Source organism: Chaetodon trifascialis, chromosome 15 (assembly GCF_039877785.1).
Source record: "Chaetodon trifascialis isolate fChaTrf1 chromosome 15, fChaTrf1.hap1, whole genome shotgun sequence".
In the NCBI taxonomy this organism is placed as follows: Eukaryota; Metazoa; Chordata; class Actinopteri; order Chaetodontiformes; family Chaetodontidae; genus Chaetodon; species Chaetodon trifascialis.
In genome coordinates, this window is record NC_092070.1 from 4622346 (window position 1) to 4637047 (window position 14702).

General features: G+C 42.4%; 1 protein-coding gene across 1 annotated transcript; it reads right to left on the reverse strand.

Annotated features, from left to right (window-relative positions):
• Positions 1–846: 846 nt before the first annotated feature.
• nfe2l1a (nfe2 like bZIP transcription factor 1a) lies at positions 847–14453 on the reverse strand. The gene is made up of 9 exons (XM_070982080.1): positions 14000–14453; positions 13003–13224; positions 7182–7358; positions 4975–5043; positions 4727–4873; positions 4465–4636; positions 3314–4006; positions 1350–3155; positions 847–1314 (listed from the first exon to the last, which is right to left on the reverse strand). Exons 1-8 carry the CDS (start codon positions 14279–14281, stop codon positions 2167–2169), a joined length of 2751 nt encoding a protein of 916 aa, XP_070838181.1. The 5' UTR covers positions 14282–14453; the 3' UTR covers positions 847–1314; positions 1350–2166.
• Between the last annotated feature and the right edge of the window lie 249 nt (positions 14454–14702).

Below are 14702 nucleotides of genomic sequence, written 5' to 3' on the forward strand. Positions count from 1 at the left end.
TTTCACACATTGACTGCTGTCCTGTCTGTGTAGACACCAGAGGGGGAACTCAGTGACCCCAGAGAAATACAACTAATTTTATTTTTATTATTATTTTTTTTCTTTTTTTATTTACATTACAGAAAACAAGTTCCAAGTCCTTGAATACCAGCAAGCACAGTGGACTTAAACAAAATGTAAAACACAAAACAACAACTAATAAAAGCTTGTTCCATCAGTGGTAATGAACTGGTGGTGAAAAGTTCAAACATGGTCTTCATAAACTTGAAAGACAGACAGGTGTGCATATACAGCAGTTTGATTGTAAAATGAAGTACCATATAACACACTTAACATCTGACAATTTCTTGGCCGAAAAGAATCAAGCAACATTACAAATGATCACATCTAACACAAAATGTGTTTGTCGGAGAATTCACTACACATGTATGGAAATGTAACTGCTAGCATGTTCTTCCGGCTGTGCTTATTCCTGAGAAATTCAAATTTACTTTGCCAATAATGCACTCCTTGTTTATTATTGGTTGCATGACAAATACTAAAAGACTTTTGAACAGAAGTCTTTCTCAGCTGCAAGCTACAATACTGTAGGTTTAGGTCAAATTTGTAAATAATGTAATTCTTAGCATCAAGAGGTCAAAGGTCAGCCATTCACTGTAATAAGTACCAGAGAGTGAGATACTATTTTCAAACAATACACAAGTCAGCCTTGAGTTTGGGGAGATGTTGCAACCAAGAGGTCAAAGGTCAAAGCTGTCATTTAAACTGTATGAATTAAAGGTACATTCATGTGTGCTTAACAACTTAACGTAGTGTTATCAAAGATCTGCTGTGATTGATAACAGCTTCCAATCGTGTTTCTGAACTGTCGTGTGGGGCTACCCTTTAGCTTCAACACTTATTCTCACCATCTTGTTTGAAATAGACATTTGATTTCCATGGCTTCACTGTGGTGTGATAGGTGTGTTGAAAATACTTAAATTTCAAAAACATCTGTTAAAGGCACATCTAAAATCCACTGATAACAGGCTTTCAGTTCACAAGAAAAAAAAGGTTACCACTTATGGGTAAAAAGAGTCATTCCTCAGTCATATCCATAACACACAGTGTCAGTTTGTTCAGTCTGCTCAGTCCTTCATTCACAAATCCACAAAACCTTAAAAACTGTTACTTTTTGCTCTCTACTTCTCCCATGCTTGAGGCCAGTACATGGGGGAGTGGGATTTTCTGAAATCAGCAATCCAACAGCCAGTGAGTTCTTCAGTGAGTGGCCAGGTGTGCACAGATGTGAAGATGTGCCGAGCTCAAAGCTCTCTATCCACCAAATCCTTCATTCACCTTCTATTCACCTTAAAATATCAGGCTGGTATTATTTTATCTTTTAGTCCTTATTGTTATCAACAAATCCTCTGAGACCAAAAGCAAAAATAGATATATCCTACTAACAAGTGCTGCCACATTCTGCAATACCTTTTATAGACAAAAAAGTTGCTGCATCGTCTGGGAACTGAACATACCCGGATTTGATCCCAATGACCCTGAGCCAGTTGAAGAGTATTCAAGTGAGATGCAGCACCTCTGCGTGCTCAGGGGGGCATGACCCCAACTTCCCTTCCTATACACCAGCAACCCTTCATTGTACTGTCTCCAATTGTTTGGTATTAGCTGATAGCCAGGATCCAGCCTGCTATCAGCCTCTTTGCTTGTTCAGCTCAATATTGTCAAGTCTCTGAGGGAGTTGGCCTAAGAGAAAGCAGTACGGTGCATAGGCATTGAACTAGCATTTCCCAAGTCATCTATTATCTCCTGTTCTAATTCCACGATGAAGTACCCTAGATTTACCTCAGACTTGCTTGAGTTGAACAAGAGGCTGAAGTCAAATCTTTTTCCAGTGTAGAAAATGTTTATAAGTGGAGATACATCCTGAAGTAAAGGATTTCTTCTCAGCATCAACTTGATGATCATAATCATTTCTTCTTAGGTTATCTGTTTGGGTGTTTGAGGATTTCATGGTACATTTTAGTACTTTCCATTGACACCTGACAAAGAATTCCTGTGTTCATTCACCAACACATCAGTTTTTCCTGCTTTTTTGTGGTTTTGACCACACTCCTGTGAAGGAGCTTTCTTACTCCCTCTACATTTTCTAATGGCGTGTCCACCTCTTCACTTCTTCTTGTCCCTCTGTTTCTTGCTGGTTTTTGTTGGTGGCAACGCTGCCACTTGTTGGCGTGAAGCCAACGTGACACTGCCATCGGGTTCAAAATTAAGCAGGTACTCCGTTGCATCCAGTGGTCTTCCCTCCCCATCCCTCAGCCTGGAAAAAACTTCCTGGTACAACATGCCCAGTTGGTGCTTCATTTCCTGCAGCTTCCTCAGGGCTTCCTGTTTCTCTCTGAGCAGCCGTGAACGGTAGAACCTCAAACCTGACACACCGTCGTTCAGTTCTAGCAGCACATCCATTTTCCTCTTCCTGCAGTTCTGGGCAGCTACCTTGTTCTTACCGCGGCGCCGTATGTCTCTAATGAGGCTAAGCTGATCCTCACTGAGTTGGAAATTGGCCAGTAGGTCATTAAACTCCTCCACCGGCAGATTAACAATCAGCTCATTGGAGAATGGGACTTTCAGGGTTCGTGCACGCAGTTCATCCCGGCTCCACATTTTGGTTTCAGAGACGTGTCTGGACGAGGATCGGTGGTAAGGCTTCCCATTGTCATGTCGCAGAGAGGATTGGGTTTGTCTTGCTGGCATCTTGCCTAGCAATGGAGAGGAGGCGGATGACCAGGGCTGGTTGTACGTGTGATCATGGCCGATATTTTCCAACCAAGGAAAGCCATTAAACAGCTTGTCATTCCCATAGTTGGGAGGGTAGGATTTCTGAACATCTTCTGGGTACACTCCTCCTCCTACTGCCCCCCTCTCCTCCTCTTCCAGCTCCTCCTGCTTTATGGTCATCTCCACTTCCATATCTGAACCAACTAAATCTTCTTCAACCTCTTCTTCAGAGAACAGACTTCCCTCAGCTGACACACAAGATGAAGATGAAGAGGATGAGGAAGAGGAATAGGAGGAGGCCTCAGAGAAGCCTGGAGAAGCAGGGCTGTGACTGAAGTCCAGAGAAAGACCAGAGTCTGAGTCTGCCTCATTCTCCCCATCTAGGAGGGAACAAGGAAAAGTCAAGGTAAGTTTGAAAGTTTTACAGTGGAAGCACTTGGATTTAGCATTAGTGTAATCTGAAAAAAGGTACATAGTTGCACATTTTGTCAAAAATAGTTACTAAAAATGAAGATCTATTGGTTCTCTGTGGAATTACCTTGCTGATGTGTTCTTGGTTCACCCTGATCCTCTGTGACCACTATGCTAGAGTCTGAGTGGTCATTATCTATGCCAGTTTGCTGTTGGGGTATTTCACGGTCAAGGTAGCCCTCCTCTTCCAGCCTGGCTGCCATCTCAGGACTGAATCCTTCTTCCAGATCCAGGTCCAACAGTCTAATCTCATCCAAAATGGTAGCGTCCTCTAAGAGGTCATTAAGTGGGCTAGGGAGACCATCTTGATCCTCAACAGCATCCCCGTCAACCAGAAAGACACTGGAAGGAGATGTCAGAAGGTCTTGGGTCATACCATTCCCATCTGGAGACAGGGTGAAATTGGAGGGTGTCAAGTCATGTGAATGAAAGCTAACATTGAGGCTAGGAAGGCTTTCAGGATAGGGGCCATACTCTGAAGACAGACTGCCTTCAATGGTATCCACAAGATCTTGTGTGAGTGGATTTATATTGAAGGTACTCAAGTTATCTTCTACATTCAATCCCAGGCAGAAGTCTTCTGAAGGATCTTCTGCAAGCAGATCTGTATGATCTGGAGGACTGTGCAAGGAATTCACATTGGAGTTTTTCAAAGTGTCCCTTGTGTTCAAGACTGAACTGTGGTCATCCAACTCTGCACTTGGGGTCAGTGGAAACAGGGCTGGCTCAAACTCTGACTGACTTGAAGTCCCCAACAAACCTAGAGACAAAGAGTGGGTATTTTTGCAAAATGTTAAGAATTGTGGAACATACAGCACAACACAAACAGCAGCATTTGGTATGATCATTCAGGGAATAAGAAAAACAAAATGATTATGGTCTTGTGGACCTTATTTTGGTTTTTAAAGGGTGTCAGTCAAGTCATTAACTCCTACATTAGAACTCCTCAAAGCAACATGTACCCCTTCTAAAGCGGGATCACCATGGATATACAAGATCTGGGAAAATCAGGAGCTTCTCAAGACAAATTCCCATCAAACTGTCCAACTTACTTCTTTCCAAAGCTTTCCAAAATATCTCATGGTTGGTCAGGAGATTTTTATTGTAAAGATGCTGTCTCCCAGGACTCAAAATTCAAATTTTGAAGAGTTTTTGAAGCATTGGAAAACTGTCAGTGAATTCTTACAACAAATTGCAGCTTCTGAGTTACTGAGTTACCGTGCTGCAAGGGAATTCCCATCAGAAGGACCTCCTGATCAGCTTCTGTTGCATCGTTGCCATGGTTGTTACAGTTTTGCTGTAGAGCTTCGGACCTGAGTCCCTGAAGGGTCCCAATTTCTCTTGAATTCTGTGTGGGGTCAAGTGAAGTTATCATGTCACCATCTGTGTTCTAGAAAGGAAAGGATGAAAAATTATCTCAATTGGATGTATTTTGGCTTACATTATATCTGATTTCATTTTAGTCTATTCTCCTAGTCACCTCAGGCTCCATGATAGCCAACAGGTCCTGCCAGTGGAGCTCCAGGTCCATGGATGGGTTTCTGGCGGGGATGATGGGGGGCAGCATGGGCTCTCTGTCTGGACGCTGATACTCCAAATCTCCCCCTCTACCACCAACATCATCTAACTGAGGCACAAGAAAGCAGGAAAAATGCTGAGTTCTATTCAAGATCATAAAGACATATCAGAATGGACCAAGTAGAAAAAAAAGAAAAGAAGATGCTATACCTGTTGTTCTTCTGGGAATGGAAAGGTTTCCTCCAACAACCTTAGACACTCCTGGAGGGAGATAGAAGTCTAAAAAAAAGAGAGAGAAGGAGAGAGAGAGAGAGAGAGAGTGGAAGAGGAAGATAGAGGAAGAGATGTTAGAGCGAAAAGAATATAAGCAGGTGTCTGTGAAGATTCTCGTTCATCCAGGTCATGGTACTTCTAAGTGCTTCCAAAGGCAGCTGGACTTGCTTGTGGTTCCAGAAGACGTTTCACCTCTCATCTGAAAGGCTTATTCAGTTCTAACTGACTGCTGGGGAGTCATGGTGTTGATGGCACAATAGGTGTTGATGGGTGAGAATGGGTGGATATAAGCAGGTGGTTTGTATTTGACTTAATGCCAGTTTTGAACAGCTGATTGACCTTCAAAATGATATCAATGTGTTTTTTATTAGCCATGCTAGCCGTACGCCTCTAAAGATGGTCATGCTGGTTGAACCATCTTTTGGTCCTGGCAGAAATATCTCAACAACAATCATGGATTGCCATGAAATTTTGGGATGACATTACCAGTCCACAGACGATGAACCTGACCTGACCTACCAACCTTAGTGGCCTCCAGATATTTCCTCTAGCACCACCAGCAGGTTAACATTTTTGGCTTTTAGATATTAAATATCTCAACAGCTTTATATTGAATTGCATGAAATTTGGTACATGCACTAATTTCTCTCTCAGGATTAACTGTCATTACTTTCTTAATCCATTTAACTCTAGCATCATCAGGTCAAAATTTCAGTTTGTCCAAAACTTTGGTTTAAGCCAAATGCAATACCTGGCTGTGACCAGACTGGGTCCACTTCAAAAGATCCTCTCCAAACCTTTTTTTTTTTTTTTTTAACAAAAAAAATAAAAGATAAAAATAATCTGTTTTTCTCTCTGATATTTACATATTGTTCTCCCTCATTCAAAAATCCAGAATATATATGCACAGGGTTGACTGGATGGATGATGAGTTCTTATCAGTTATCACAGTCCAGTTGTTAAGAATAACAGCTTTGTGGACTTTCCCTTTACCAAGAGACAGTTTCATTCTGACCCACATATGATATCATAAGAGTGAGACTTCTAAGAAGACACACATTTGTCAAAATGAACCTGTCAGTGTGTGTGTCTCTCCCTCTGTCTCTCATTGATTTCTGCACTTTGGTTCTAAGAAACAGCTGTCTAGACTTTCCATCTTCACTGGATCCTGTCATAAATCTGACACTTCTCACCTCTGACCTGCAGTGCTATGAGGGAAAGGTGGATTCTGGGTAGCAGAATTCTTTCGGCTTCTCTTCAGATCTGCCCTAAAAACAGGGGCCAGCACTACAACATACACAACATACCCATATTTGATATTTTTAAATGTTACCAAGAAATATGTCTGAGGGTGAACTGAAATAAGCTAATTGGTAACACTTGGTGTAACAGGCACCCTGGAGTGCAGCTGCTTAAGTGTGTCAACCATGCCTTTTCTATTTTGCTTAGCTGGCAGCAGTCCAGCATTTGAAGATGAAGCATCCAGCTCTGATCCCAAGCATGGCAGACACTCAGATCACCTCAGTTAACACTCACACAAGTTTATGTTCAGTATACCTACAGTATATCTGAGGCAGGTTCTACTGATACAGAGTTTTTTAAGGCTGGTATTGGTCCTGAGGAACTGGGACTAAAGATGCAGTCAGTCACTATATAATGCTTTGCTGAATCCAAATATACATACTTTGTCAGACTGTCCAGTTTAGAACTGTTCAAGTTCTGTTCATGCCCATTCAAGTAAAGTGACAGTGGTGATGTTCTCCTACTTCTTTTTGCCATTTTCACTTTTGGTTCCATTTTTATCCTCACAACCCCACAACCTAATATTGTATGAAATTCCCTCAGAATTTCAGAATTATTGGAGCTGCGTCACAATTTTCTTTAAACTTTCCAAAACAGACTATTCGACACTCACACCAAACTCAACGCTGCAATTGACCAGATGTGCTGAGATGTAAAGCAGGCAGGGATTGAATTTCTCTCAGGGTCTTTACCTCCTTTTTACCTCCCATTACCTTTTGTGTATACATGCTACACCATGAACTTTATTATCCATGAATTTTATTATCTTCAAACACACAAATACTGTAGCATGTTATTATCACAGTGAAATGTAAATACATCTTATTCTCAATATGTCTTACCTGATCTACTTCATTCTGAGTTAGCTCTCTGTAAGCGCAGCCATAGGAACCTCCTGGTCTTCCTCCTGCCTCTGTCCTCCTGTAATGCCTATGCATTCTGGCTAGGTCTTCCTCCTCCTCTTCCTCTCCTCCTTCATCCAGAGCACTACTGTGATGAAGTACATTATGCATTCCTTCCTGTTTATGGAGAGAAAAATGAAGGATGATCTGGTCAGTGCTCTGAAAACTGTCCAAAATAGTGGGTGAACATTTCACGTTTACTGTGTAGCCTCTATTTTGCTGTCTTAAACTACTGGTTCCACTGGGTTTTGAGCCCAGGACCTTCATATATAAATAAAATAAAGCAGATATGATAACCACTACACTATGGAACCTCATCTTTCTTTCTGCACAGCCCAGTTACGTCTCATCAAGAAAGCAAATAGGCATATTTCCCAAAATGTCAAGCTAGTACGTTACTGGAATAAGCTTTGAACCCAACAGGCATACAACACTGATTCCACTGGATTTTAAACCCAGGACCCTCTGCATTATTATTAATTATTAGTATTTGGTCATCATTTCACACTCTTGAAGCTAAACCTAAAGAAGGGAGAAAATGTTGGGATGTTAAATACATGTTCTCCATATGCATTTGGCATATGCTCATGGTTAATAAAAACATATGCCAATACACACATGGTTACAACACACTGAGATTTAAGAGGAATAAATAGTGAAGAGGTAATGTATCACCATGCTAATCAGGGTAATAGTATTATGCTGCAGTACTGTCTTCTATACTACCAGCCTGTATGTACAGAACATAAAAGCTCATGTTTTACCAGAGACAGACAGTCAGGCTCAAAATAACTTTAACCTTTTCCTGACCTCGCTGGGGGCTTACAGACAAACCCACAGACCTTCAGCAGCTGGCCAGCAAGGACACGTATGTGGCTTTGGACATATATGGGTCAAGTCTGTGCACATAACCCATAATACACCACATGAGTGCAAGTGGGAGCTCAGGTTTTAATTATGCTCATTTCATTCACCACAAAAAAAACATTGTAGTATTTTAGCATTATCTGCAACATATTATTTTTTATTATATGATATTTGCTGTATGGGCTCTGACCATCACTCCCCACACAAAAGCAACAAGGTCAGCACAGCAGGGAAGGGGGAGTGACAATACTAATTTCCCTCAAGGGGATCGTAGCCTGGAGCCTACATGTGGATGTTGGGTGACAGCTTTTGAAATGCTATGTGGACAGCAACAGCTGCAGCACAGCAGCAGGCATGACAGAAAAACAGGGAGTAGAGCGCTGATAGCTTAAGTACACTCCATGATTAAAAGGGTGTGTCAGATCTATGTTGCAAAAAGAACAGTACGCCATGAGAGTGTAGAGGGAGACTTGAGTTGACCGCCTGAACTGGTTCACAGGTTTCACTTCATGAAGCCCTGTTCTTCAGACAGGGTATTAAACATGCTTTTAAATTGCCTTCAGCAGTCTCACATGGTGTAATGTTAAGGCAGGTGTGGGCCAACAGGATTACGCCTGGGACGCACACACCACTGCAACCAGCAGATATGAAGGACTGGTTACACTAGACTTTGAACCCAAAACCTTCCATATGTGAGGCAGACATGTTAAACCTCTACACTATGGAACCTTATAAGAAACCAGTAATGACACTGTTTTCAAAAATACAAAGAAAAAAAAATCTTCAGCCCACTCACATGAATCAGATTGTGTACAGCTTTAACATCAAGCATCTAGGCTCTGACCTCATCACTCCCCACAAGGAAGCATCAAGCTCAGGACAGCAGGGAGTAGGAACTGACAATAGCAACAGCACCCCAAGGGGATCAGAGGCTCAGAGCATACAGGTGGATGCTGGGGTGGAGTGAGGCTTTTTAAATGTTCCTGCTGCACATCAACTCTGTTTAATATAGAAACTGTATACCATTTATTACATTTTTTCTATTGCAGATTAAAAAATGTGCGACAGAAAGGATAATCCACACAGAGGTGTGATCTGAAATCTGGCTAAATTCTCAAACAGCAACTACTGCTATTACTACTACCACCACGACATGGCAGTAAATGAGCCAAGCTACCTCTCCATTACATGCGTTTAATGTTCATCCTCTGCCTAGCCAGTAAGAGTATGCAACCAGTGACAGTTAGCCTGTTTACTGCTGTGATTACAGCAGTAAACAGCAGTAGTAGTAGTAGTACTGTCTTCTATTATTTTCCATTAACATATTACGGGACAAAGCTTTTTCATAATAACACAACTTCTGACATCTTCATTACACACTGTACATTTCCATTTCTCATTCTATCCTTTAATCCATAAAGCTTGGCCAAACCACAATTTCCTCTTTCATTCCTGCAACGCTGCTAAAAAAGGGAGCACAAGTTTGCACCTCATGTATTTGTATACATTTGTTTACATGCATGCCTCTGGCTCTTTGCATGCGTGTGTGTGTGTGTGTGTGCTGATGCAGTAAACAGGAGGGATTGCAAAACTGAGGGATGCAAATGTGCGTCTGGATGCAATAAGCCAGCGATCAGGTTTCAAAACAAGCCAGTCGGTCACAAGGGCAGGCGGAAGCTAATAAAGTGTTTTGCGTGTGCATGTGTGCGTGTGGGTGAGAGTGTGTGTTTCTGTGTGTATTTGTACAGCTATTTTTGTGAGAACCAATTTGAGTTTTAGACCTTGACAGTGAGGACATTTCAACAGGCTGTTTGAGGGTTCAGACTTGGTGTTGAGGGTTAGGTTAGGGTTAAGGTTGGGGTTAGGGTTGGATTAGGCATTTTGTTGTGATGGTTAAGGTCAGGGTAAGGGGTTAGGGAATGCATTATGTAAATATGTGTCCTCACAAGGATAGAAGTGCAAATGTGTGTGTGTGTGTGAGACTTGTATATGTGTTTTTGTACATGTGTCATTTGATACATGAGTCTTCAAAAACAGTTTCACTTCTAGGACTTCTACAACAGGGGGGGTTACAGTCCAGCATGTACTTAGAACTCGGTGTGCTATATCAAGTTTGTGATGTCGTGTGGGTGTGTGTGTGCACGTCCGTGTGTGTGTATACAAGTCCAGGCTGGACCTGCAGTCCAGTAAGTGGGCTATTTACAGTATACTGTGTATTGTACAGTCTGTTGGTCAGCAGCAGCGCTTGTGTTGAGACTGAGTGTGTGTCTTTGTGAGTGTTGTTTCAGCACAGTGTCGTTTGCTGATCCCACATAAAGTGATGCAACTTGTTTACTTGGTTGTTTATAAGGGTGATTAATCACCCCTGATCAAATATAACGGAAATGACACCAGTGTAAATACCATTTTTCCAGCTCTGCACCCTCCTTTGCATAGACAGAGATGTTTACACATCTCTTCTGAGAATCCTAATCCCTGTCTGACCCCCTTACAGCAAAGTATAAATCCTGTTTTAGTCTATAGAAAACAGGTAGGATCCATACTTAACTTTGTATACATCAAGCCTTAGGGCCCAGAGTGGCCTTCAGCTATTTCAGACATCTCTCTGTGCATGATGTGCTCGACCAATTATTTTCAGTTTCAACATGTCTGTATCTGGAGTGAAAGATCTGAGAGCCGAGTAAAACATGTGCTTCAGTCTGTCTTATGGGCTGAAGCTTGACCAGGCATGTCTGAGGTGTTGCCATTAATAAACAGAGCTCATGCAGGCATGAACATGAAGGCAGTGGTGCCATCCAGATCATATGTCCTTTACATGTACTAATGTGACTTACAGAAGCAGTTTAACATTTTAGACAAGACACTCTCTTTGAGCTTGAGGTGAACTACAACACTTCAGATATGGATGTTGCTGCAAAGAAGCTAAGAATTCTAAACATGGATGCTTCACACACATCTTCAAGTTCATTTATGCAATCAGCACAGTTTCAAGGTGGGCACAGAAGATTAGTGTCACCAATTCAGTGTCTGACCAAATATGAAATATGGTCACGAGCTTTCCCTCTGAGTTATAGTGTTTAATAATGGCTAGAAAAGTGTTTTTGCATAACATCATGATGTCAAGGTGTTGTTGACCTTTGACCTTTTGGATATAAAATGTCATCACTTCATCTTATTATCCTCTGAGACATTTGTTTGAAATCTTGTCATAATTAGTGTATGAATTCTTGAGTTACGGCCCAAATGTTGTGTGGTCAAAGTGATTTTTCCATGCATTGACCCATTATTAATGGTCAGTAATGGTCCAATGATGCAGTAAGGCAGCGCATATTTTTTTTCTCAGTTTCAATGTGCTTAGATTTTACAAGTCATTGTTCCCTGTGAATACTGACTTCACACTTCTCATTCTTTTCTCTTTACCTTAAGTTTTAAGAAAGCTACTGCACATAACCATCAGTAACCAGGTTACAGCAGTGTAAGCACAATGCGGTGAAAAGGTCACTGACTGCCAGGCGACTGCTTCAGTGTCTGCATGTTTCTTTTAAAGGTGTATTCTCTCCAGCAGGGAGTTTCTCCTGTATTTCAACTGTCCTCTTGTATATTACTTCATTTTCCTGGTGAGATCATCTGTGGTGATGTGAGGTTTCCTGGTGACTCATCTAAGTCTGACTCATCTCACATGACATTCTACTCAGTTTTAGTGACAGTCAAAAACAGCACTGTTGTCCACGTCAATAATGTATATCTGTTTTGGGGGGTTTTGCCTCTATTGGTAGAGGGACTTGAGAGTGGAAAGGGGATGATATGCCGCATTGGGCCATGGGTCAGAATCATACCTAAGCTGCTGTGGTAAGCACACAGCCTGAGTACACGAGGCACATGCTCTAACAGGTCAGCTACCTATGGTACATGTGGCTCCATTGTGATTATCACGCTTGCTTTACTCATTGAAGTTCCTGGGTGGAAGCATCACTTCAAGGTGCCCGTATGCTTAAAATGAAGCGCTTCTCTAACAGTGTCTGAAACCCTCTCAGCACCTTTCAGCATGGACTGACCAGGTGCTGGAAAGTGAAAAACGAAGCATGATTACAAGATGTGAACTGCTCTCTTCTCTCCTTCTTCACACGACAATCTCTGTCACTTGTGTACAAACAAGTGTAACACCATAAATAAATTCAAGGAAAGATGACTATGACTCCTCTGTGTGATGGCAGGCTTTTTGGCCCCCCTTTGAGTGTGGCCATTTGGAACAGCTATAAACACCTTGCCTTGTTTCAAGTATACCCCTGCCTTTAGACCCACTGGCAAGACACGCTTTCATCAGCTTAAAGACAACAACTTTTCCCTTTAAGCTCATGCAGCTGTTGTAATACCTGTCAAACTGTGCAAGCACTTTTGCTCTAGATCCCACAGGGTTATGGTCTGGACGAAGGTCAACAGAGATTGCTGAGTGAACTAAACATAAAAACATCAACCCTTGAACCTGGAATGAACTCTGAAGTACTCTCTGACTTCATCGTATAATAGCAAAACCAGTTCTGCATACAAACACATTTATTCTGATGGGAACCAAAACTATATAGCATTTTACCATAGAGCCATAACAGGCTACCCTCTCACACAGACACTCAGCCCGGTCAGACAGAGGACTAGAGCTCGACGTGTGACTAATGGCAGTTAGCTTTATTTCCCCAAAATATCTGCTACATCTATCATCCTACACACTGGACCTTTGAAGGTTCCTGAGCTGGAAAGATAGCAGATAGTCCTAACAGTCATTTTGGTGAATGGTGAAGAATCCTGACCATGGTCCCCAATTCTGATGCTACCCAAGAACAAGCTAAAACATGTATCCTGTATGTTCTTAAACACACTGTGAATGAAACAGCTGTACCTCTTCATCCTCCTCCTCCTCCTCCTCCTCCTCCTCCTCCTCCTCCTCCTCCCCTTCCTGCAGGGGACCAAGTGCAGCTCTGGATTCCACAGACTGGTCAATCTGGTCTCTCTCTTCCCCTGTCGGTGCTCTCACCAGTGGGGATGTCTGGTCTGGAAATCCCACGGGGAGAGAATCTGGCTCCCGCTGGACCAGCCATGTCTCCAGCTCTGGATGAGGAACCTGTAGAGAAAGGAAGGTATGACATATTTCAACATTCAACACGTTTCTCTCCTTATGGGTGGGGACTATCACAGCTATTAGCAGGGAAAACTTTTATCAATAAGGAAAAGAAGAAGTATGTGGGAACATCCAATAATAAATTGCTAAATGGAGGCACCTAGAAGACCAGTGTCCAGTCCTCTTCAGGTGTGGTACTTCGGTGAGCTGTACCCAATAGTTCAAAGCTTCATTCATAATGATGACATTCGAATTCTAAATCAGCATTTGACAGATCATAAGATTGTGGCATTGTGCAACTTCAGTGCAGAGGATTGTGGGTTTTTTGTGACTGGCAATATCTGCTGCCCTTCGTTCGAAACAAAGCTCCACCAGCTCACTGGAGCAGCTAGTTTACTTTATTGGTACTTTCGAACAGAGGCAGTCTGTTTTACCAAATTTCTGTCCTAAGCTAAGCTAACCAGCTGCTGGCTCCAGTTTCATATTTACTGCACACACAGTATGCTATCAATCTTCTCTTCGAACCTTTGGCAAGAAAGTGAATGAGCATATTTACCAGAATGTGAAATGATTCCATTAAGCCTGATAATTCTACAACATAGACACAATTCAAAGGAAAAAGAAAGAGAACAACCATATTTCTAAGTTTGTGAGAGCTGTACCTAAACTGTACCTAGCAACAAGAAAAGAGCTAAAATGTTAGCACCATATAATTTGAACTGCATTTGAATGGGACGACACTGTATAGACAAATATGGAGATGGACATGTGTTCCTACTTGTAGTCTGTCCAGAGAGTGGACCCAGCCCAGCAGCCTTCGAGCTGTGAAGAACCCGTCCAGGTCCACGCTCTTGGGATGCAGGCCGTGGCCGTCCTCCAGGCGGTTGCGAAGGTTGTGGAACTGCGTTTGGGTCAGCGCTGAGGTAGGACCCAGGATCATCTCGTGCCAGGAGGGAGGAAGATAGGGCTCCAGTCCCACGTCAACCCTCACTCCACACAGGCTGAGCAGGATGGCCATCTGGATCAGGCCCTCCGTGAAGTATTTCTTTAGGTACAGCATCGCCCTGGATGCGTCTGACTATGTGCAGAGGGATCAGGGTTCAGCTCAGTCACCACCACAATGAGAGTGTCTTCTGTTGTTGTGTCCTTGGGCAAAGTGTTAAGTCCCTTGAAGCTCAACTACTTCACAGCTCCACCCGGCTGCTGTGTTCGAGCTGCTCAGTGTCAGAGTGTAGAAGGATCTCTTCTTTCATCAGGGCTGATAAACTGTGAAACTTTCCTGTTCTTATAGGCTCATCCAAAACCTGCAGCTCTTCATGGAAACATCACAAATGCTTCTTCCTGCGAATTAAGAGAGCAGCTTAGATAGAACTGACCACACAGGCCAAATATTACAATTACAGATATTTCATTTCTGATGTTAATATGCTTAATGTTTTGAACCAAGTATACTTTCATCTTCAGGCTGCTACTCACTAACT